The sequence below is a fragment of the Triticum aestivum genome, chromosome 4D (genome assembly GCF_018294505.1).
Source record: "Triticum aestivum cultivar Chinese Spring chromosome 4D, IWGSC CS RefSeq v2.1, whole genome shotgun sequence".
Taxonomy (NCBI): domain Eukaryota; kingdom Viridiplantae; phylum Streptophyta; class Magnoliopsida; order Poales; family Poaceae; genus Triticum; species Triticum aestivum.
The window spans coordinates 426,454,848-426,480,064 of NC_057805.1; the positions used below are offsets into that span (position 1 = coordinate 426,454,848).

Consider the following 25,217-nt stretch of genomic DNA (forward strand, 5'->3'; position numbering starts at 1 on the left):
ACCTCCCCAATCGATTGCATATCTTGGCTTCAGAAGCAACACGATTGCACCGGATACCCACAGAGATTGGCGATCCACTCACTACTCGCACAAGAGAGAGAGAGAGAGAGAGAGAGAGAGAGAGAGAGAGAGAGAGAGAGAGAGAGAGAGAGAGAGGGAGAGAGAGATCATCATGATGTGTGGCTGGTGCCTTTGGATCTGCTTACTGTGCTCTACCGTAGTATTACTGGTCTTGCAATGAGTAAAAGCCAAAGGCAAAAAAACTGCATGGAGAAACAGAAGCGTAGATTCTACTCCTACTACTACTTGACTATGCACGATGTGGAGTGGTAATCACAGCCTTCGTACACCACTAGCCCCGGCCGCCCGAGCTCCCCGTCCTGGAAACAGGCGCACCGCTGGCTCACCTGCCCCGTCAGAGCTATGTCGCCCGGCCTCCTCACTAACCTTGGGTACCCTGTATCGCACCAAACCTGCACGCCAGGCCAGTAATAAAACGTTAAGATTTCCCTAGAAAATCATCAGGCTAATGCTTAACCAAATGTCCAAATGTGATGCAGTAGTACAAAACTGCTTTGCTTCTTTCAGAATTCAGACTCTGTTGCGGGGGAAACAACCACACAGATTAACACATTCTAGTTCAACTCTGTATTGGTGCTATGTGGAAATGCTTCAGCCAGTGATAAATTCGACCGATAATGCTACTATGATTCCGAATTTATGGGCCTGGCAAGCCCATAAGAAACACAAGGCTCCTAGGTTCTACATCTGCGTATACTAGTACTATCGAATTTATGGGCCTAGCACTAGCAGGCCCTCCAGGAAAGCCACAAGTCATAGGTTCCACATCGACAGAGAAGCACCGGCATACAAGGTTCAGCAAGTGTGCCTGGAAATACCACTGCCAAGCACCCATCAAAGATATGGTTGCTACAGTAGGTCCAAGGCTCTCTCTAAGCAAGGACGAGAACAAGTGCGGGAGACAGATCAGTGGACAGTAGCCCCACATGCACTGGGTTTTGTGAGCAGTGCCAACATGCTGCACAAAGTTACTGCTCATTCTCACCAATACAAGTAATTTCTTGTGCTATTTCATTTGCCATATATTGCCCCATGGCTCATTTTGGAGCCAGCTTGCTGAAACTCGGTCATTGTCAGGCCGAGCAATGGTTGTTACACTATGACCTGTGAGGTTAGTACAAAACCGTCACTGGTGGCGAATGCCAGGAGCAACTGACCCGACATGGATGCCTGGAAGGTTACCCGCAAGAGTCATAATAAGCCCTAAATCACTACTGCCCTACCAAGGTGCAGTATGTTTGTATGCAGAACTGCCGGCACTTAGCAGTTAGCATGCTCCCGATAATGTGAATTCCATGAATTTCGGTCGGAACCAAATTACCCACGAGCCATTTAAGAAAGACCGAGTAAACTGAGAGCAGCAGCGATAGAAATCAGTTGAATGGGTTGCTTACTTCTCCACCCTCTGCCTCGCTCCATTTTGAATTACAGCTGGGTATTTTATCTTCCTCCCTCTTCTGCTTCTCAAGAAGCTGAGCACCTCTTTTTGCCTTCATCTCTACACCCTTCAGATATTTTGTAGGATTGCCCTCGCTGTCGTAGTAGCGTCCAACAATTTTACCAGCAAATCTGCAATAAATATATAGGATATTACCAAGGATATATCATATACAAGGTAAGCTTTTATCAAATGATCCACAACAAAATAACATGTTTCACATTGCACAGTCATATAGGTACTAACATAAACAAAACAACCTGAGTAACAGATTTTACCAAAAAAAAAAACAGACGTTCAAACATTGAACAGAATAGAGATCAGATGATGCTTTAGAATGGAAGGAAGATAATAACACATGCAGATGATACCATCTTAAATGAACTATTCATATCCAGCAAGCGGCAATACAAAATAGAAGTAACTTTGATCAACCAACAATGGAAAAAACTCACATGTATCTCTCAACGTAAAATTTCCTCCAGTCAACAATGCTATTTACCTGAAAGAAAGTGAAAACTCTATAACATTAAACAAATCAGCAACAAGGAAGGGAACACCTCTAAAATAAAATAAATATATTTGTTAGAATGTCTGTTATGTTCAGTACTTCAGGCAGTGTATCAAGTTACCGGCCTTAATCACTACTACTCAATAAAATATACACGCGACTAAGATTGTAGCAACCTGCGACCTTTTCATTCATCACTCAGTGATTCAGCGTTGACATACATATGTTCTACACACTGGCACCTTTCTCCATTACTGGAGAAGAAAGATCCAACTATTAATAACATTAACATAATAAACAGGTTCAGCAACTGACCAACTGGTATGTTGAAATTTGAAGCAAAAGGCCTACAACTCCATTGTACGCACTATAATTGAAGTTGTCAATATTCTAACCATCGACTTCTTAACTATACTAACACCAATCATCTTTCTCTTTGATCATCTAGCTCTAAAGATAAATTTTAAGTTGTACAAATATTATGAATAAATAATTAGTAGTGCATGCTTGACTATAGTTGTTCTCTAACAACATCACTCTGACCATCTTAGCTCAGTAGCTCTACAGAGAAGTTGTAAACTGTACATACATTAGAATACGATTAAATCATTGGTAAGGTATGCTTGTACCTCCATGCTAGATAAACCCTGCAAAGAATCTGTCAGCCCATCACCTGTTGAATCACAAAAGTGGTTATTCTATTGCCAGTTCATATGAACTTTGTCACTATGATGATTTTCTTTTATTTTTTTATGGATGCACACAACAATTACCGCCAGTGACATTTCAAACATATTAAAAAGGAACAGTGTGAAAGTGCATCTTATTTGGCAATTAGATATGGGTAGCTGAAATTTAGTTAGCTGACAAGAAAATAAATAAGGAAAAAAGTTAATTCCATGTTATCTACAACTGCAGTAATATCACCATCACCTCTCTTTACTATATAGAGGCTGAATCAACTAACATAATTTTATGATTTTTTTCTTGATCCACTACTCTTATGTGTTGATTTTCAACCAAACCTCCCTATTAATTTTATCATTAATTAGCTACTGATCCAAGCCCTTCTATCCCAGCTTGGACCCAAATGTCATATCTCAAGGATGCTATACATTAACCTGATATGTGACTTATTTTCCTCATTCTGTCCCCAGCATGCCACTCCTTATTCAAAAATCCAGGTAAATTTAACCACCTTGAGCAGCTTTCTAGGTAGTTGAGATAAAATGGTGTACCAGGCTAGCCAAAGCACGGTTTTGAAGAGACGATACATATGTAAGATCCTTGATTTAACAATGGAGCTAATGCAGAAGTACAGAACTAAATATAATACCTAGTATACGATTAAAACATGGTTTCACTCTCTGAGGCTAGAAAATCTCATCTTAATTGGATAAAATATAAAGTCTATACACTTATTTTGGTGGGTCCAGACTATCATGATGCAGCTCGATTTAACATGAAGATTTGTTACAATTGCCGATGGCCAGCTATATTTTAAAACCATAAGCAATAGAGTTGCGTTAACAAGTAGTAAAAACCTATTTCAAAAAAATTCAAGCTATGTAACATCTAGCTTCACAGTTCCTTGAGAAATACCGCTAGTTTGATCCTAATATCAAAGCACTTTTCACTGATATATTGCTCCGTCATCATGACCCATAAGTTATATACCCAATATACACATATGCTTTCTGTTGCTGTTTCCTCTGTCCCATATGTAGTTGGATGAACTATTGACGTTTAGCTGAAACTAACCAAAAAAATTCAAATATATTGTATACTATGATGCTTGCAGTAAAAATAGATTGTGTAAATTTGATGAAGGTCAAGGAGGCTCCGAAAGATAAAATGCAGCTCAGTACAACCAGCATCAATTCAGGATCACCAAACATATTTACCAAATGCAACAAACCAGCAATAACCTGAATGATCTTACCTGTAAAATTTCCAGAAACAAAAGCTCGTGATGCATCCCTGTTAAGGAAATGTCGTTTTAATACCAGAATAAAACAATAAAAGGAAAATGAGGTAAGCCTCACTGATTTTTTTCAAAATTAAAAATTAACATAGACTAGGCTATGGTTCTGTTTGCCCCTGACCCAGCACCAGAAGTTTAAATTATCATCAGCTGGGCTAAGACTGCTCATACTCCTAGTGGAAAATGCTCGACCCCCAAAATTCAAATAGTGCTTTGAGGTTCACTACGGGATCCCAGTGACCTTGTTAAAGTAGGACCTCTTCAAGTTTAAAGCGAAAATTTCTGAAATTGTACGTACATAATTTGCATAGAGGTAACGAAACATGGCATGGAAATACATAAAACAAAAAAACTGAAATCTTCTGTTTACGACAGCAGAATTTGGAGCATAGCTTTAGTATAAAATGGCAACCTGCCCGAAAAGTGATGATAGCCTCCTCCAGGGCCATAATGTGACCTTCCTTTCGTGACATCAAACACAGAGCTGCATTACAAATAAAAAGAAGCGAGGTAAGCTGACATATACTCCAAGAAGATGGAACTGAGCAAATACACCATACATACAGCTGAAGCAATACGTAGGTCCATTTAAACTACAGTAGCATTCACCAGTGAACAGGTTGAACCTCTTTTTCTACTAAACAAACTGGAGTGAAGGTCCCAGTTCCTATGATAGTAACATATGGAAGAGAAATTCATGCAGAGAAAGAAGTATGAATACCCCAAAATACCAAGCAATATGGGCAACCCCTCATCCGTTCCATTGTATACCGACAACTCCTCCAGTGTCCACAACCTCTGCACATTGTAGCAGATATGAGAAGAGAAAAGGGCGTTACATCTTCAGGAAACTTTTTAGACCTCCCAATTTCAGAAAGTTATAGCTCGAAAATGTCTATGTTCCTTAAATCCAAAGCTAAAGGTTGAGGGAGCTCCAATCAGAAGTCCACTACACAGTTACACTGAATCCCATCCCTTCCACCATATATAAGCTCATATAAGCTGCAACCCTGATACAGCACGGATGCCTAGCGTCTAGATCAAATCCCTTAGCCGATTGACACGTCTAATCAACAAAGAAGTGGTTCGTCTGCAATTTCGTTTCTGAACTACAGTAGTTGCAAGCAGCAAAGCTGCTTCGCAGAATAGATAAACAAGCGAGCTCTGCCTCAGACCCTGGGAAGTGGGAAATTTTGGGGGAAACGAACGCAACGCACCGGCTTCCTGAGGCGGTAGAGCTGGAGGACGACGGCGATAAGGGCCGCGAGCAGCGCGAGGCCCAGGAGGAGGCGGGCGCCGAGCGCCATGCTCGTGGCTCCGACCGAGAGATCCACCAGCACCAGGAGCGCCGCCGCGAAGTGGAGCTGCCGTTGGAAGTGAGTGGTGGCGGGATGGGAGACCGTCCGAGTCTTGGGAGTGAGTGGTGGCGGGATGGCGGAAGCGCGACGGCGACGACGGGGCAGGACCGGGGCGGGGTGCTACGGCCAGATTTCTGACGGACCACTCGACCGACCTGCCTGCCGTGTCTGAAGAAAGCCACGAAAACGGCGTGCAAATATTTTTTGGAAACAAAGTGAAGGAACTAAAGAATGGTAGGCAGAAACCACAAAATTCGAAATTGGGATGGAAAATATCGCATGATCTGTCGTGGTTTTAGTGATGTAAACGCTCTTTTTTTTTTACGGAGGGAGTAGTTTGCTGGCACAAGCACCACTGCTTTGCACTACCCACAGTAGACAAAATTTGCAAGATTTTTTTTCCTTCTGAGAATCAAGAGCTTCATTAGCCTCAAGTAAGATTACAATCAGATTGCACCACCCACAGTACACAAGTTGGCACTTGGCCTGGCCTTGGCTTCCTTTGGCACAATAATGTGCAGGTTTGGCCTTCCTTGGTACCAAGGAAAGGAGACTCCCAAGGAACTAAAACCTTACTGAGCTCTGAATCTCGCGAAGGATGAACCCTACTGATCTCTGCACAGTGATCGTCCCTGTTCTTCCACAGGTTCACACACATCTCAGAATCAGTTTCAACAATCAAACTGCAAGCCCTCGGGCGGGTACAGAAGTGGCACAGTAAGTGCTTCAGCATGAAGCGCCTCAGCCAAATATCATCTCCAACTTGCCCCAGGAGCAGCTCATAGAGTAACTGACTTCACCAGGACCTCCCTCCCAGCCATGCTTAACCAGTCCGCATTATAATTATACATAGATCATAGATAGCTGGCTACGATGGTTGTAACCTGAAGCAACCAAAACCTTCGTCCTAAACTTATTTTACCAGCATTTTAGACTATGCACGCGAACAGATCTATAGAAAAGCAGTAGCAAGTGATGCACTACAGGGTTGCCAAGCAAAATGTCGAAACGTGAGCTACACATAAACTTGAACGGAACATGCTATAATGACAGACAGGCATGATACACTACGAGTAAGCCAATTATTTTCTCCTACGTTTGGCGATCGTGAACAGACCACTGCCAGCATTGCGTCGCTTCGACGAAGATGCACCCCGGGCGTCCATCCTTGCATCCTCTGCACACTCTCCAGTCGGCGTCGACAAGCCTATACTTTTACCGCTGTCGGAAATCCCCGCGATATCCTCACAGGCGTCACTTGTTCCATCCACTGTTTCCCCGCCAGATCGATCAACCGCTGTATCTTGTTCATCCTCCTCCGCACAGAATCCACCTCCAGTGAAAAGGTATTCTTTTGGTGCAGAATCAGTCTGGTCCTCGTGTAGCTCAAAGCCCAAGGGATCTTCATACAGATCTTCGGCAGTGCCTGGGTCCACGTGCATCTGGTCGCTGTTCAGTTCACTTGTATCCTGATGGAGCAGATTGGATTGTGTGTCTCGTCCAGCTGTGTCACTGTCAGCGGCAGTTTGGCTTGGGTCATTTTCATCGACTTGATGCAAGGGAACATCATTTTCATTGGCTTCATGGTCATCTTCCATGTAAGTTACTTGATTCCTCTTCCGGTTTGACTGCAGTGACAACAACAGCATGCAAATATAGTAAGGCTCATTTCAAGTGCAAACACAAGAAAACCATCCAAAGGTTCACCACAGATGATCCGATTCACAATGAAGCACAAATTAGTGATTGCAGGCAGGGCTAATAAGATAATGTATGGCAGAACTTTTCTGGTCTACAGGGCAGTACTTGACTAGAACCAATGAGATAAGCACAAACAATAAAAAAAGCACGTAAAAGGAGAGGAACTTACCCTACGTACTGTCATTCCTTCTGATTTGTATTTGTCGATGTGCCTTTTATGTGAGTCCTCATCCGCGGACAAATTAGACATTTGAACTTCCAAATCTTCCTCATCTATAGTAGTCTCTAGTCGAACATTCACCTTTTTTCGACCTCTCCCTCTAGAACGACCTGAGGGGCTTGCGGTCTTCTTAGTGGCATTTCTCTGTTCTTTCACAAGTTGATCCGCATCTGCAAAGCTATTAGGATCACCAATTTTGTCATCTTCTTGACTTCCCATGTTTCTAGGTTCAACACTGGTGTTCCTTTTCCCTTTCGGTTTAGCACGGCTAGAGCGGCCTGCCTCTTTCTTGTTGGGTGCATCACTAGTACTGGGACTATCCTCATTGAGTTCATCCGTTTCTGAGAAAGTTTTCCCTGTAATACCCTTGATAGCTTTCTGAATCCTTTTGCTACGTATTTTTGCAAATCTCTCATTGAATGAATAAAATGCCTCCATGCGCAGCTGAGTCTGCATTTAAGAAAAAGCATTCCACGTCATCATGCAATGGTTTCAAATAACCAATATTGTTTGTTCGATCACCATCATTTCCCAGTTAAATCATCATCCTTGCAGCAAAATAAAATCCACGCACAAAGACCACAAGTCCACTACTACTGGTGTATTGAAAGCAGACATCATACCCTAAATGATGTAAGACAAATGGCACTGAAGTCCCACAGACTTCCATTCTAAACTGACAGATGTTTAATGGTAGTATTTCACAATATGGTCAAACCAGCAGCAGATCCAGAAATATCACACAAAGGGGAGAAATTCTGACATATTAATACTAGATGTTTACAATTTTGGATTATATATGTTTCTGAAACGACCAAACCAGAGAGCAAATAGTTATGAAATCAATATTTGGCATAAATCTCCCATAACCAACATCGAAGTATCCTAGAATACAGGAAGCAGCAGTTGATGATATTCTTGAGACCGACAACAAACCTCATGCTTATTATACTCTTTCAAAACAGGAAGCAGCAGTTCGTCAGCTTTCTCCTTGTTCCAGCCAAACCTTTCCCAACATAACCTAAAGAAAGTTGACATTACAGTTTCTGTTAGTGCACCAATGGTATTTAAGAGAAAAAAGGAGGAATTGCATTACATTACTGCTGCGTTCTTTTCAAGGACAGACTTTCGAGAGAGTTCTTCCATAAATTTGAAAAACAAAGTTGAGGGAGGGGGGGGGGGGGGGGGGGGGGGGATTGACAGGAGGAATAGAGGATACATTTGATCGCTTGAATGTATTCATAGGGAAGTTTTGTTCTCTTCAAGACAACTTACTTGCGTAGCAAGCTTAAGTCTGGTCTTCCCCAGGAAAAACGTTCTGTTGAATCATCCACTTGGGGAGAAATGTATGCACTGATGACTGTCTCACTAGGAAAAGTGGTAGGAATATGCCAGTTCTTGCTCACGTTCCTCTGATAAATACAGAAATAATAACAGGTCTATAAGAAATACTCATAACAAACAAATACAGAAGGAATATTCACCAAGCAACTGAATCAGTTCCAACAGCTATCTCGTAACTAGAACATCTTACATGGTTACTCATAAATACTTCCTTGATATGTTGGGTCTCATTAGAAGATTGGTTATTATCAGAACCTTCAACACATTCAGGTTCCTGGCTATTTCGTTTTTCACAAAATTCATTTCCACCAGATTTCCTTCTTTTTGAGCTGCCACTGGTTTCCACATCAAATTTCCCCAATATCGCTGGATCCGGTGATTCAATCCATTCTCTGAACTGCTGGAGGCCATCTTCCTCAGGAAATGCATGTACAACTTCAATAGCATTCACAATGCCAATACCACTGCACTTACAGTATATAAAAGCATAAGCGGGAGCAAACAAAAAAAATGATTAGATAAGAATTGTTGCATCACAGCTTTTTCGACACTTTTGTTGCATCACAGCTAGTGTACCTAGAATATGGTGAGTGTTATATAAAGAATTGAAGAAGGCGATTCAGTACAATGATTGCTACAGGATTTCTTATTCATCATACGCTACTAAATAAGTTTATTTTTGCATACGTTTCAATGCAAAATAGCAACCTCTCAAGCCAAGCCTTGTAATCTGTGCATTTCATTAGACAAGATTTCAAAATTGAACTAATAATAATACAAAACAAAATAACAACAACCCTTTCCTACAAAACAGAACTTGCATTCGATTTGTGGAACAGCAAATTTGATACTCCCTCCGTCCCATAATATAAGAGCGTTTTTTGACACTATAAAACGTTGTTATATTATGGGACGGAGGGAGTACAATCTTACTACGAAAGAACAGTGCAACAACTCAATGAGAAAATTTAGTTTTTGTATACTTTGTTACAAATGCAATAGCTCGCAAATTGTAAGCACACAAATCACCACTAAGTTATATACTTTCATAACGCTTTTCACGATTTAATAAAATGTGAGATATTCTTGCCAGCTATTACCTAATTCCTTCAGTGTAGTCGCTCCCCAGAAGCAGAGCCATACGAATTAACTGTTCCCTTGTTAGTCCAAGCTCCGACTCGATGTCCTGAAAAAGAAATACAATAAGAACTGAAAAGCATGATCCAGCTCAGATAAGCAGACTTCCCTTATGGCTGTAGATGGAAAAGCAACGAAAGTTGAAGGGGAAATAGAGAGTAGAAAGAGGATAGACCATTAGACCTTCATAAGGTATGTTTCCACATACTTCCTATCATCAAATATATTTTTATAAACATTCCTTGCCCCAAACAGGAAGACATCTGAATCATCAGTAACAACTCCATCAACAAGGTTGTTAATTTCCATGTAAGCACACTGAGCTTCAGCTTCCATTGGTGCAATTATATACGGCAAGCCGAACATTTGGAGCAATTCCTGTATCACCCAAAGATGTAGCTTAATACTTTTGTAATACTAAACTAAATCATTTTACTGGACCTCAGTTCAGAGATGATAAAGCTCTGCCCAAAAAATGTTAGCTAACTGAAAGGAGTTAGGTAGGTTGCAACAAACCTGGCATTCAGCAAACATCTCACTGCTGACAGACTCTGCATGGCTTTCAAGTTTTCGCCTTTCATTTCCGAGATCTAACTGTTCTTGTCTAAGAAAAGATATTTCCTTCTCCAGATTATTTTCTGATATAATATGGCTATCATAATTCTCATTTAATTGTGTACTATTGATCTCAGAAGTGGTAACGTTCATATCTTCCTGAATAATATTTTCCTTTTGTACGGCATCGCCGGCTACCAATTCATCCATCAAAGGTTCCTTCTGGGCCGCCATGGAGATATCTCCAATATAAGGATCATTTTTGTTGCATTCTGATTTATGAGAATTTGAAGTATTTTGCTTGATAACTTCCTCTTTAGGGCATTCATGAATGCTGGTTGCAGACACGATTGCATCGTTGTCCTGAACCTTTGGGCTGCAAGATGGCCTTGCAGTAAGAGTACTTGTGGATACATTATACACTGGAGAAGACTCCTGCGAATAATCTGTGTTTGAAGCAGCTCGTCCATCATTACTCTCCAGTTGAGCTTGTTTTTCATTTTCTTTTCTTTCAGCTTCAAGCACTTCAGGATCATGCATAACACCATCCTCACCAGAACTGTTTTTTATTCCCGTTTCTTTAATTGTTTCTTCAACAAAAGAAGCTTCAGAATGGGAATAAGGTGTAGCAGGAGCTTCAGATGGTTTAGGAACATTATCATGAGACTGCAAAGATTTATCTTCAATAGGTGTTTTCAAATCTTCAGGGACTCCATTTTCAAATTCCTGCTTCTCCGAATCCTCTAAACTTCTCTTTATTGCTTCCTGTATGAGAGCCTCTTCTTCTATATCCCCTTTTGGTAATTTACACTGATTGTATTCACTAGAAGGTACTTCACGAACATCACAGACACCTTCCTCCCATTCCACCTCATCGTCAGTACAACAGTTATCAGGAGGTGATGATTGATAATCCTTCTCATCGACCTTCATAGGAAGTGTTTCTTCTTCTATGATACCTTCTTCCCAAATACCCTCGGAGTTGTCAGATTCTTCTGTATTTTTAGCCAAACGATCATCATCAGCAAATAACTTGGATGAAGTTCCAGAAACTAAATGCAAAAACAGCTTGTCATCGTTGTCCTTCACTCCAATTTGATCATCCACAAAAGATATCTCTATTGTCTCTTTGCTTCCATGGCAGGAACCCTCAGAAATATCATCAGATCCTCCTACAAGTGACGACGTGTGATGGTTGTCACCGATAGTTTCAGCAAAATCTTCACTGAGACCAACAGAGCTTTGCAGCCCATCATTTTCAAAAAGATGTTCCGGAAAATCTGGAGGTTCTTCATTGCTAGTTGATCCTTTGCCAATGTTGGCCTGTCCCATGCTTTTTGCCTGCTCGTGCTCTTTGATAAAATCCAAATTCCTTTGAATATCACGAGTCATACGAATTCCCATCCCTCTGACCCTACTTACTCTAACCCTTCCTCTCTCATCACGATATGTCTCAACATCAGGCCCAAAACCCGTTGAAGGCTCACCGCTGTGAGGTTTAATCGATCTAGAACTACTTGAGGGACTGGATTTGAAGATAGCAGAACTAATTTCCCTTTTTGATTTACAGCTATCAACAATCTGCTCCTCTACACCTCTTTGTGCCAACGTCCTGATCCAGACAAGTATAATCAGATAAGTAATGCAGCACAGAAATACCACAGACAAATATTCGTGAAGATTCAAAATTTTAAGAAGGGCAATCCCTAAATGTGGTACCCACATTTACAGACATAAATACATCACTTACTGTTTATCACCAGTGAATGATGATGAGAAAATGAACTCTCTGTTAGCTTCCGATGCTATTTTCGATGTCTGGATGCCACCAACATCCTTACCTGCAGCACCCTTCCGAACTTCTTCTATCTCTCGACGAAAAGCAACCGTTTTCAGATAGGACTGTATTTGAAGCTCTGAAAATTTTGCAGGCTCCTGAAACGAGACAAGGCATTGTAAGACTATATATGCAAACCCGACCCTTTCATTTATGATTTATTGTTACTGAAACTGACACAAGTTCTCAAAAATCCTACTAGTAAAAGCGGTAGGACAGATTGCTGCCCAAAATGATTAGTTTACTGAAGAAGATAAAAAATCCTAGAATTACGGTACACTAGATTTGTAATTAGCAACGGTGCAACACTAATGATATATTTATCCATGTAGATACCTTTTTTATTTTTTGGTACTTCTGCCTGTTTTCAGCCATCACCCTCTCCCTCATCTAAAGCAAACACAAAAGATAAAGTAAGATATATTCCTCAATAGTCTGTGATCATATACATATACACTTGAAGGACGAACATACAAAACACTAGTTTGTGCCTCATTACCTGAACAAGTAGATCTAGCTGCATTGATGGAGGGAGAGAAGCTAACACAGCAGGATCAATGTCACCAGTTGTAATAGGCTGCAATTGCATCACAAGATTCAATATAGTCAAACGGACTAACAAATAAAACAATCAATCCTTGTCCCATGAGAATATAAAGAAACTCTTTCATGAAGAAGAAGAAAGCCAATAATGGAGACTTCATTGACTTAGATATGACTTACAAATATCATCTCTTCATCATCGTCGTTCTCATCTTCGTCAATGCCAGTTCCTTCTTGTGATGGAACACTTGCAGGATTGTGTTCCCCTTTGCCAGTCAAACCTGCCTCATCCTCTGCAGCAAGTGACGCTGCCAGCCTTAACACATGCAATGAAAGTATCAACTTACTGACCTTAACCAGCAAGAAAACATGTGAAAATTACAGAAAGACACACACAGTTCATCCAATTTTTCCTGGTTGATTGGTGCAGCTGCCCCCCTGCTGTTCTCGCCATCGTCATTTCGGTTTTGACCTCCATCTGTTTTCTCAGTTTCTTCTCCTCTACTGCTCTCAACTTGCTTGCCCTTAGCATCATGCTTAGCCCTGTCACTTTTGATTTGAGCTGCCAATTCTTCAAGCCTACTTGCCTTGAGCTGATAACCACAGGTTCAAAACCGTCAATATATTGGTATTGTCTTACTTCAGAAACGTACAAGACTGGTACACCTAAAAGATTTCATATCACTTGGTAACAGATTTTCCTTTTTAGTAAAAGGGTTCATTTCCGATTTGCTAACAGAATGGCCATTGAAAGCATGCATTATTAAAAAAAAACATGCGTTTTAGGAAGAAAATATGCATTCATGATGGACAGATTATTTGGGAAGAGAAACTAGAAGGGTTAAACTAGATTCTTCCTCCAAGGTACAATTTATCCTCATCAATAAACTGTTTGGCCCAAAAAATTCCCACTATGCCGAGCACATTTTGAAGATAAGTGCTTTACATATATTCTTATAATATGATTTGTTTTGGAAATAAAATAGGGAAAATATTTGGTGAGATAAATCGACCCCTTTAACTCCCGGCAAATGCTGAAATAATAAATTGTTTCTTTTCTAACGGGGTAAAACCCGGATTCCATTATCAGACAACCAAAGTTAACCATGTCTATAAAAAAGTTGAATGGCTTATTTTAGCCTATAGGCAATGGAACATTCTTCAAGTTCACATGATCAGAGCGTACCGGTTCTCTTGATATTAAGATCGAAACAGTGTCCACTATTCAAACAATGAGTACATGTACAGCTTAATTGGACAGACTGCGTATTTTTTTCATCTAAATGTAGCATCCCCATTCACCAGAGTCATCAAACAGTGGGAGGGGGGAGGTGACTTACATGGGAGATTAGGAGCTTCTCGGCGGTCTTGCGGACCTTGGCCTGCGCGGCGTCGCGGTTCCGGCGGCGGGCGGCGAGGGTGCGGCGCTTGAGGGCCGGCGTGGCGCCGTCGAAGACGAAGACCGGGCGGGCCCGGAGGAAGAGGAGCTTGCAGATGCGGCGGAGGAAGCCGAGGATGTGGGCGTCGCGGACCATGTCGCCCTTGTCGTCCCGCATCGCCCGCATGAACTGCACCATCCAGATGCTGGCGTCCACCGCCAGCCGCTTCCCCGCCAGGGTCTCCACCGACACGCGCCGCCCCACCGGGGCCAGCAGCCCCCACAGCCCGTGCACGCCCATCCCCCGGTCCCCCCGCGGCGGCGGACGAAGCAGGCGACGGCTCGGCCGCGGCGGTCAGTGGGGCGCCCAGGAGGCCGAAGGGGAAGCTCGAACGAGAATCGGGGGGCGGAAGTCAGGCCCTCGCCGTGAGCGAGCCGGGAACTGGGAGGAAGGCCGTCGAGGTGTAAGGAGAGAGAGGTCAAAGGCGGTTTGCGTTATTGCGCTTTGGGCCGGCAGTGTGCAGGCTCTGTTGGCCCAATTTGGCGCGTTCCGTTTTCCGTATTTCCGGGCCTTAACGAAATCGAGAGCAACTAGTTAACGAACATTTCAGAGCCCTTTGTCTACGCATCTTTTTATCACCAAGTATATCAGAGAAATCGAGGATTGCACGCTCAAGGCGAGGCAAGGGACAGTGCACCCAACCCCGGTGCAAACGCGGGCTAGATGGACACCGCCACCGCCGGGAGTGGCAAAGATCAGAGTGGACGGGGCAACAACGAGAAACTCCCTGGAGGGTTCTTTCAGTGCTATATGCAGAGACGAAACAGGGTTATTCTTAGGAGCCTCGGTGATCAAGACACCAAGAGTGGCTGATCCTGCGACTCTGGAAGCTCTGGCGTGTAGAGAGGCACTCGCCCTTGCGATGGACTTGCAGATCTCCAGGGTTCTTATTGCTTCAGACTGCCAGGGAGTGATCCGGGATATCAAAGATGCCACAGGAGGGCACTACGCTGCTGTAATCAAGGAGATCACTGAGACAGCGAGAGATTTTGAGCAATGCACCTTCATCTTCGAGGGTAGATCGACAAATATTGAGGTACATAGCCTTGCTAAACATGCTTTTGGACTGGATTATGGACGTCATTTGTGGCTTATAAACCCACCAGATATCCATTGTATTCCTATGAACTTTTATGATTAATAAAGTGTGTTTAGACTAAAAAAAAGTTGACGAACACTTCTTTGAAAGCGAAATCCACTCCCACCTTCATATGTTGCAACAAGTGGGACTTTTCTTTTTTTCATAGATCTGTTTATTCAAAATGGTTTATCTCTTAAACCGTGCGTCCAAATCTTAAACCGTTGCCACCGCTAGATTCACCGCGTCAAGATTTTCAAACTAGATACCATGTTGATAGGTTTTAACAAACGTTTTTTCACGAAAAAACCAAAACGGGAGCACGTTTTTTTTCCTTTCCGGAAGCCGCTTTCGAGAGGCACACTCATGCCTCTCGTGAAAGCAAATCTGTGCCTCTCACAGAAAAAAACATGTTTTTTTAATTTCTGAGTGGCACGGTCATGCCTCTCGCGGAAGCAAAACTATGCTTCTCATGAAAAAAAGAGAATGCACATTTTTTTCCGTTTTCGAGAGGCATGACCATGCTTCCCACGGAAGAAAAAAAAGAGAGAATGTGTTTTTTCCGTTTTCAAAAGACACAAACGTGTCTCTCGCGGAAGAAAACCCGTGCTTCTCACAAAAGAAAAGAAAGAAAAAAAACACGTTTTTTGCATTTCTGAGAGGCACGACCGTGCCTCTCGCGGAAAAAAACTATACCTCTCACGGAAGAAAAAAAAAAAGAGAAAACATATTTTTTTTTAATTTCTGAGAAGCATGGCCGTGCCTCTCGCGGAAAAACAAACGCGTTCTTTTGCGCAATTTTTTTTGTCGAAAAGCTAAGAAAGACAGGTGAAAAACCAAAAAGTCAAAAAACATTAAAAAGCCGAAAACGCGTGCGGGAAAATAAAAAAAATCCTGAAGAAGCGCCCGGAGCGCGACACCCCCAGTCTTTCTTAGCTTTTCGACAAAAAAACAAGGAAAAAACTGCACAAAAAATGTTTTTTTTGCTTTCGTGAGAGGCAAGCCGAGAGGCACGGCTGTGCCTCTCGAAAACGGGAAAAAAATATTTTTTTTTCTCTTTTTTCCTTCTTCTTCCGTGAGAGGCACGGTTTTGCTTCTGCAAGAGTCACGATTTTGCTTCCGTGAGAGGCACGGCTGTGTCTCTCGGAAACGGGGAAAAACCATTTTTCTCTTTTTCTTTCGTGAGAGGCACGGTTTTTCTTCTGCGAGAGGCACGGTCGTGCCTTTCGGAAACGAAAAAACACGTTTTCTCTTTTTATTCGCGAAAGACACGGTTTTGCTTTCGCGAGAGGTACTGATTTGCTTCCACCAGAGGCACGGCCGCGCATCTCGGAAACAACTTCCGGAAAGGGAAAAATGAACATGCTCTCGGTCCGGTTTTTTCATGAAAAAAGAGTTCGTCAAAATCTATCAACATAGATCTAGTCTTGAAGATCTCAACGGCGAGGAATCCAATGATGAAACCGGTTCGAAATTTGCATGCACGGTTTAACTGATAAAACATTTTGAATAAAATAGATCTAGACAAAAAAAGGAAAACTCATAGGTTGCGACAAGTGACGCATATACAACACGCCACTTATCACAACCCGAGGAGGTAGAAGTAATCTTTCAAAGGAGTACTCCTCAATTAGTGATCTCGCCCGAAATCACTCGTTTAGGAGCATCCTTTAAAAGGTCACTACCACCTTCTTTGATTATGATAAGTGGCGCATTGCGTGTATGCGTCACTTATCGCAATCAGAGAGTTTTGGTGTAATTTCTTCCACACATGGAGGCACGGATGATTTTGTTTGTGCTTTTTTATAGATTTTTTTAATATCTCTTAAATCGTGCGTCCAAATCACGAATCATATTCATCGTTGCATTTCTTGCATTGAGATATTTGAAACTAGAAACCATGTTGATAGGTTTAACATTTTTCAAGCAAATCTATACTCCCAACTAACTTGTACTTTCAAACTATATTAATCCGTGCTTTCAAGTAAGCTAACTTTTGCATTCGTAGGGGGTGAGGTTCACCTGGAAGCACAACCGTGCTCACTATTTTGTGAAATCACAGTCAAGGTTACACATGAAAAGCATTACTATGCTTCACGCCAAAACCAAAAAAAAAAACCAAGACTCAAAAAGCGGAACAAACAAAAACCTAGAAAAGTTAGAAACAAAGACCAAAAAATAGAAAATAAAAAAGGAGACAAAAAACCAAAACCGGAAACAACATAAAACCAAGAAAAAAAGAGGAACAAAAAACAAGAAACCGAAAAAACCACGGAAGCACAACCGCGCTTCACTTAAGCACATTTGTGCTTTATTTTTGGGAAGCACAAAAGTGCATTTGTGCTTTTCATATGGGAAGCACAATTGTGCTTCGCGTAGACCTACAAATGTGCTTCGAGCGGAAAGCACGCTCCTCCCTCCCAGGTGTTAAAAAACCACGAAAAAAAATTGCACGCTCTCGCGGGTGCGCCCAATGCGCGACATGTAACGACGGCTGGACGCACCACTTGGCGCACTCGTAAATCGCAACCCACCCAAAACACCCGCCGCGGGAGCCTTCTACGGGGTGCCCCATGATTAGGTGCTCCCGGAGAAACCCTTTGTTCTAAGTCTTCCTAAACGGGCGATGGAAGTGTTCTTGTGTCGCGGTGGTTTGTGGGTTCTATCGCTACTTGCTAGGATGCAGCGTGGCGGCCCTAGATAAGTTTGGCATGGTCTCTTATTTGGCAACGATGATGGCAATGAGCGAAGTTGGGTTTTGGTTGCCGGTTAATTTGGTGTGTTCGAGGGACCATCGTCTCACACTATGTCTGCATGAAGTTGGAGTTCACACTGTCTTCATGAAGTTGGAGTTACAGTGGAGGAGCCTCGCTCAAGATGACACTAGATGAGTGGTCGGTTTCGAGTCTACTCGATGGAGGCTCATTGCTTCTCTCCTGCAATGCTCGTCACCTTGTATGGTTGCCGATGTGCGTGGTCGACTGTTTGACATAGGCCAACATGGGTCCCGACGCTATTCTGACAAGGGGTTCGTTGGTGGTTGTCATGATGCAGTCGGAATTGCTGGCTTTTTTTACAAGGATACCGGAATTGCTGGCTCGTAGAGGATTGTTAGCAATGACGCCGGAAGACAACTTCAACGGTGGTTTTCTGCTCCACGGTATGTGCCTTTATGTTGATAGCCAGGTCAGTTGGTGTTGCCCTGAGTTGTTGTGGATAGTTGCGACGGTTTTTGCATTTTTTTTCTCAAATTAATTGGACAACTCTACTTCTTGGCTTCGGTGCCCGGACGGTGTTGCACTAGCTTTATGTTATCGTGGTCTGTTGTGAATTTGTTTGTCCAGTTATTCAGAAATTAATTGGAAACTCTATTTCCCAATTACATTATGATGATGAGATGATGCAAATTTCTTGCCTCACTTTTTTATATTAGATAAAAAAAGAAGGTTGTGTAACGTTATTTACAAGGTGGTGGCGAAATGCCTGGTAAACCGCTTGCGGCCTATTTTAGATGATATAATTTCTCCGGAACAGAGTGCCTTTGTACCGGGGCGTATGATTACGGATAATGCGTTAATTGCTTTTGAGTGCATCCACTCTATTCAGCAGGAGAAAGACCCTAACAGAAGCTTTTGTGCGTATAAGTTAGATTTATCCAATGCATATGACAAGGTGGACTGGATCTTCTTGAAGCGAATGATGAAAAAGATGGGCTTCGCTCGCCGGTGGGTGAACTGGATTATGGCTTGCGTCACCTCGGTGAGATACACAGTTAAATTTAATGGAACCCTCTTGGATTCGTTTGCACCATCGCGTGGGCTTCGGCAAGGTGATCCCTTATCCCTGTTCTTGTTCTTGTTAATTGTTGATGCTCTGTCTGCTCTGCTGAAAGATGGTGAGGAGAAAGGTGATTACACACCACTAAAAATCTGCCGCCAAGCTCCGAGTGTATCTCATTTGCTGTTTGCAGATGACACGTTGTTGTTCTTTAAAGCGGAAGAGGAACAAGCAATAAAGGTTAAGGAAATACTGAATATATATACGCGAGCTACAGGTCAGCTAATTAACCCGGCTAAGTGCAGTGCACTTTGTGGTACTTCTTGCCTCGTGGGTATACAGGAGAGAATCCGGGCTGTCCTTCACATTTAGATGGTCACTTTTGAAGAGAAGTAGTTGGGACTTCCAACTTCAGAAGGTTGTATGTCGCGAGGTAAATTTCAGAATTTGCAATCACGTTTGTTAAAGAGGATCATTGCCTAGGGTGATACCCTCTCTCTTGCTGGCAAGGAGATTATGATTAAAGTTGTCGCACATGCCCTCCCAACTTATATTTGAAGGAAATATGCTCTAGAGGCAATAATAAAGTTATTATTTATTTTCTTATTTCATGATAAATGTTTATTATTCATGAATTGTATTAACCGGAAACTTAGTACATGTGTGAATACATAGACAAAATATAAGTATCCCTAGGATGCCTCTACTTGACTAGCTCGTTTATCAAAGATGGTTATGTTTCCTAACCATAGACATGTGTTGTCATTTGATGAACGTAACATCATTAGAAGAATGATGTGATGGACAAGACCCATTCGTTAGCTTAGCATTATGATCGTTACAGTTTCATTGTTACTGCTTTCTTCATGACTTATACATGTTCCTCAAACTATGAGGTTATGCAACTCCCGAACCGGAGGAACACTTTATGTGCTATCAAACGTCACAACGTAAATGGGTGATTATAAAGATGCTCTACAGGTGCCTCCGAAGGTATTTTTGGCTTGGCATAGATCGAGATTAGGATTTGTCACTCCGTGTTTCGGAGAGGTATCTCTAGGCCCTCTCGGTAATGCTCATCATTATAAGCCTTGCAAGCAATGTGACTAATGAGTTAGTTGCGGGATGAAGTATTACGGAACAAGTAAAGAGACTTGCCGGTAACGAGATTGAACTAGGTATGATGATACCGACGATCGAATCTCGGGCAAGTAACATACCGATGACAAAGGGAACAACGTATGTTGTTATGCGGTTTGACCGATAAAGATCTTCGTAGAATATGTATGTGACACCCGAGTAATTAAGCTACAGTAATCCCATGCTAACGGTGCCACGTTACCTCCGTTACTGTTGCTAATCTATCATTAGATCAAAACCGGTCCAAAATTCAAAGTTCAAAATCAAGCAAATAATAAAAGTTTTCAAATATTAAAACTAAAATGTTCGGAGTGAACCAAATATTGCATAGATAATAATGGTGGAGAAACCCAACTTTAATAAAATGTTTAAGTGTTCAAAATAATTAAAATAGAGGTTTAAATATTAAAATAAATGCCTTTTGAATTTTATAAAATATTAAACTATTTTAATTTGGGTTGAGAATTAATGTGGCAATAGTATATTTAAAAGTATTAATTTAAGTACTAGTGATAATTTTTATAAAACTAAAATAAAGGAAAACTAAAAGTAAAACAGTAAAAGAAAGATAAATAAAAAGAAAAGAAACAAAACAGAAAAATAACTAACAAAAAAAAGAACCCTCGGGCTCCGGACCAGCAGGCCTGGCCCAACCAACTGGCCGGCCCACTCCCTCTCCATACCCCCCCCCTCCCGAAACCCTAGCCGTAACCCCCAGTCACCCCATTCGCTCCCCCCACTCCCTCTCGATCTCTCTCGCCTTCCCCGATCTGGATCGGGGCAACCCCCTCCCCCGATCCCATCGCCCCATCGCCGCCTCGACGTCGCCGCCACCCCCCCTCGCTGAGCCGGCCCCTCCCGTCGCCCCACCGGCGCCCTGCCGCTCGTCCACGACCCCGCCACACGAGGACCGCACCGCCGGAGCCCCTCACCGTCTTCCCCGAGCTGCCGTCGCCCCGGAGCTGCCGCACCGTCGCCGGACATCGTCGCCCGAGGTCCCCGTCGGCGCTGCCTCCTCGCCCTCTCCCTTAACGGCCACCTCAACGCCGCCCCCATCGCCTCGACGCCCGCGTCGACCCCCCTCCCCCGCGCCCCGTCGCTGGTGCTGCCCTTCGCCGGACCTCGGCCGCCTCCTCGCCGGACCTCGCGTCTTCGCCCTCTTCCCCGCCGGCCACCAGCAAGCCTCGGCGCCCCCTCTCCCCATCAACGCCGGTGAGGCCCCCCGGCCTCTCCTCCTCTCTCTGCCCTCGCACACGACCGCGGCCATCACGCCCCGGGCCGCGTCCAAGCTCGTCGCCCGCGTCGTCCCGCTGCCCATGCGCTCTGGCCTTGCCCTCCTCGCCGCTGCTCCGCCCGGTCACCGCGACCCTGTCCCGCCCGGCGTGTCACCTCGCGCGCTCGTGCCCGTGCTGTGGCCGGCTACCGCGTGTTGCTGCTCCTGCGGCTGCGCCGCCCCCGCTTCTCGCGTCCACCATCGTGCCACCGCCCCCGCCTCACCCGCCTGCTCCCCTCGCCGTGCTGGCCTCGCCCACGCCGGCCTGGCGACCTGCCAGGTCCGCCGCCCTCCCCTGGCCGCGCCGTGGGCACGGCCCCGCCGGTGCCCTCCGTCGCCTCCGTGCGGGTGCGCGGACACCCGCACCCGAGCGCCCGAACCCGTTAAGGCCCCTGGCCCAATGACAGGGGCCCCCGCCCCTAAAACGTTTAAAAAAAGAATTTAAATAATAATAATAATAATATTAATTAATTAACTAAATTAATTAACTTAATTAATTGAGTTTGATTAACTTAATCAATTAACTAAACTAATTAATCATGATTAGTTAGTCTAGTGTATGACATGCGGGACCCACACGTAGTTGACCCAGTCAACTGCACAGTTGACTGCTGACGTCAGCATGATGTCATGCTGACGTCATCTTTTACTATTCTGGATAATGTTGATTAAATTAATTAAATAAATCCTAAAAATGATTTAAATCTTTAAAAATTAATATAAAATAATCCGTAGCTCGGATGAAAAAACTTTGTACATGAAAGTTGCTTAGAACGACGAGACGAATCCGAATACGCAGTCCGTTCGTCCGCCACGCGTCCCTAGCATAGTGAACCTGCAACATTTCACCTCCGGTTCATCTGTCCGAAAACGTGAAACACCGGGGATATTTTCCCGGATGTTTCCCCCCTTCGCCGGTATCACTTACTACCGCGTTAGGGCATACCTAGCACCGTGTTTTGCCTCCTTATGTTTTGTGATGCTTTGTTTGCTCCGTATTTACTGTTTGTTCCCCCTCTCCTTCTCCGGTAGACTACGAGACCGACGCAGCTGCTACCCAGTTTGACTACGGAGTTGACGAGCCCTCCTTCTTGCCAGAGCAACCAGGCAAGCCCCCCCTTGATCACCAGATATCGCCTATTCCTTCTCTATACTGCTTGCATTAGAGTAGTGTAGCATGTTACTGCTTTCGGTTAATCCTATACTGATGCATAGCCTGTCATTGTTGCTACAGTTGTTACCCTTACCTGCTATCCTACTACTTAGTATAGGATGCTAGTGTTCCATCAGTGGCCCTACACTCTTGTCCGTCTGCCATGCTATACTACTGGGCCGTGATCACTTTGGGAGGTGATCATGGGTATATACTATATACATTATATACATGACACATGTGGTGACTAAAGTCGGGTCGGCTCGAGGAGTACCCGCAAGTGATTCTGATGAGGGGGCTGAAAGGACAGGTGGCTTCATCCCGGTAGAGGTGGGCCTGGGTTCCTGACGGCCCCGACTGTTACTTTATGGCGGAGCGACAGGGCAGGTTCAGACCACCTAGGAGAGAGGTGGGCCTGGCCCTGGTCGGCGTTCGCGGATAAATAACACGCTTAACGAGTTCTGGGTATTTGATCTGAGTCTGGCCATTTGGTCTATACGCACTAACCATCTACGCGGGAGTAGTTATGGGTATCCCGACGTCGTGGTATCAGCCGAAGCTCTTCTTGACGTCAGCGACGGAGCGGCGCGCGCCGGATTGGACTGGAACGCCTACTAGGCTAGGTCTGCTTCCGGCCGCGCACGCAACGTGCAGGTGTGCAATGGGCGATGGGCCCAGACCCCTGCGCGCATAGGATTTAGACCGGCGTGTTGACCTCTCTGTTGAGCCTAGGTGGGGCTGCGACGTGTTGATCTTTCGCGGCTGGGCATGACCCAGAAAAGTGTGTCCGGCCAAATGGGATTGAGCGTGTTGGGTTATGTGGTGCACCCCTGCAGGGAAGTTTATCTATTCAAATAGCCGCGTCCCTCGGTAAAAGGACGACCCGGAGTTGTACCTTGACCTTATGACAACTAGAACCGGATACTGAATAAAATACACCCTTCCAAGTGCCAGATACAACCCGGTGATCGCTCTCTAACAGGGCGACGAGGAGGGGATCGCCGGGTAGGATTATGCTATGCGATGCTACTTGGTGAACTTACCATCTACTCTCTCCTACATACTGCAAGATGGAGGTGGCCAGAAGCGTAGTCTTCGACAGGATTAGCTATCCCCCTCTTATTCTGGCATTCTGCAGTTCAGTCCACCGATATGACCCTTTACACATATACCCATGCATATGTAGTGTAGCTCCTTGCTTGCGAGTACTTTGGATGAGTACTCACGGTTGCTTTTCTCCCTCTTTTCCCCTATATGTACCTGGTTGTCGCAACGAGATGCTGGAGCCCAGGAGCCAGACGCTACCGTCGACGACGACTCCTACTACACTGGAGGTGCCTGCTACTACGTGCAGCCCGCTGACAACGACCAGGAGTTAGTTAGGAGGATCCCAGGCAGGAGGCCTGCGCCTCGTTCGATCTGTATCCCAGTTTGTGCTAGCCTTCTTAAGGCAATCTTGTTTAACTTATGTCTGTACTCAGATATTGTTGCTTCCGCTGACTCGTCTATGATCGAGCACTTGTATTCGAGCCCTCGAGGCCCCTGGCTTGTATTATGATGCTTGTATGACTTATTTTATTTTTAGAGTTGTGTTGTGATATCTTCCCGTGAGTCCCTGATCTTGATCGTACACGTTTGCGTGTATGATTAGTGTACGGTCAAATCGGGGGCGTCACAATGTAGGAGCCAATATGAGCATCCAGGTTCCGCTGTTGGTTATTGATCGGAGATGTGTCTCGGTCATGTCTACATAGTTCTCGAACCCGTAGGGTCCGCACGCTTAACGTTCGATGACGATTTGTATTATGAGTTATGTGTTTTGATGACCGAAGTTTGTTTGGAGTCCCGGATGAGATCACGGACGTGACGAGAAGTCTCAAAATGGTCGAGACATAAAGATTGATATATTGGACCATGTTATTCGGACACAGGAAGTGTTCCGGATAGTTTCGGGTAAAAACGGAGTGCCGGAGGGGTTACCGGAACCCCCCGGGGAGTTGATGGGCCTTAGTGGGCCTTAGTGGGAAGGAGAGGCAGCGGCCAGGAGGTGCCCCCCCCCAAGCCCAGTCCGAATTGGACAAGGAATTGGGGGCGCGGCCCCTCCCCTCTTCCTTCCTTCCCCCTTCTCCTTTAGGTGGAAACCTACCAGGACTTGGAGTCCTAGTAGAATTCCCCTTCTCCCGGCGCGCCTAGCTTGGCCGGACGACCTCCCCCTCCCTCCTTTATATACGGGGCAGGGGGCACCCTAGAACACACAAGTTTCTCTTAACTGTGTGCGGTGCCCCCCTCCACAGTTACACACCTCGATCATATCGTCGTAGTACTTAGGCGAAGCCCTGCGCCGGTAACATCATCATCACCGTCACCACGCCGTCGTGCTGATGGTACTCACCCTCGTCCTCAACTGGATCAAGAGCACGAGGGACATCATCGAGCTGAACGTGTGCTGAACGCGGAGGTGCTGTACGTTCGGTACTTGGATTAGTTGGATCACGAAGAAGTTCGACTACATCAACCGCGTTACTAAACGCTTCCGCTTTCGGTCTACGAGGGTACGTGGACACACTCTTCCCTCTCGTTGCTATGCATCTCCTAGATAGATCTTGCGTGATCGTAGGAATTTTTTGAAATTACTATGTTTCCCAACA

The 25,217-nt window shown here is 44.3% G+C and overlaps 2 protein-coding genes across 2 annotated transcripts; both read right to left on the reverse strand.

Moving 5' to 3' along the window:
- Window positions 1-161: 161 nt before the first annotated feature.
- LOC123098343 (membrane-associated progesterone-binding protein 4) lies at window positions 162-5,563 on the reverse strand. Its single transcript, XM_044520319.1, has 8 exons — window positions 5,232-5,563; window positions 4,736-4,812; window positions 4,427-4,498; window positions 3,973-4,010; window positions 2,660-2,703; window positions 1,975-2,021; window positions 1,476-1,650; window positions 162-473 (listed from the first exon to the last, which is right to left on the reverse strand). Exons 1-8 carry the CDS (start codon window positions 5,319-5,321, stop codon window positions 303-305), a joined length of 714 nt encoding a protein of 237 aa, XP_044376254.1. The 5' UTR covers window positions 5,322-5,563; the 3' UTR covers window positions 162-302.
- Window positions 5,564-6,249: 686 nt separating this feature from the next.
- Window positions 6,250-14,543, reverse strand: LOC123098344 (DNA repair protein UVH3). Its single transcript, XM_044520320.1, has 14 exons — window positions 14,050-14,543; window positions 13,106-13,302; window positions 12,890-13,025; window positions 12,666-12,743; window positions 12,503-12,556; window positions 12,080-12,264; window positions 10,291-11,941; window positions 9,958-10,152; window positions 9,738-9,823; window positions 8,828-9,101; window positions 8,569-8,705; window positions 8,230-8,314; window positions 7,243-7,743; window positions 6,250-7,000 (listed from the first exon to the last, which is right to left on the reverse strand). Exons 1-14 carry the CDS (start codon window positions 14,386-14,388, stop codon window positions 6,455-6,457), a joined length of 4,464 nt encoding a protein of 1,487 aa, XP_044376255.1. The 5' UTR covers window positions 14,389-14,543; the 3' UTR covers window positions 6,250-6,454.
- Between the last annotated feature and the right edge of the window lie 10,674 nt (window positions 14,544-25,217).

Excerpts from the sequence above, each read along its gene's own strand:
- LOC123098343 (XM_044520319.1), bottom strand. The coding sequence starts at position 5,321 with ATGGCGCTCGGCGCCCGCCTCCTCCTGGGCCTCGCGCTGCTCGCGGCC. Across the intron at positions 4,011-4,426 it reads TATCATCACTTTTCGGGCAG|GGATGCATCACGAGCTTTTG; the intron begins GTTGCCATTTTA and ends TTTCCTTAACAG. Across the intron at positions 2,704-3,972 it reads TGTTTCTGGAAATTTTACAG|GTGATGGGCTGACAGATTCT; the intron begins GTAAGATCATTC and ends GTGATTCAACAG.
- LOC123098344 (XM_044520320.1), bottom strand. The coding sequence starts at position 14,388 with ATGGGCGTGCACGGGCTGTGGGGGCTGCTGGCCCCGGTGGGGCGGCGC. Across the intron at positions 13,026-13,105 it reads CAGGAAAAATTGGATGAACT|GCTGGCAGCGTCACTTGCTG; the intron begins GTGTGTGTCTTT and ends GCATGTGTTAAG. Across the intron at positions 11,942-12,079 it reads TCATTCACTGGTGATAAACA|GACGTTGGCACAAAGAGGTG; the intron begins GTAAGTGATGTA and ends TGTCTGGATCAG.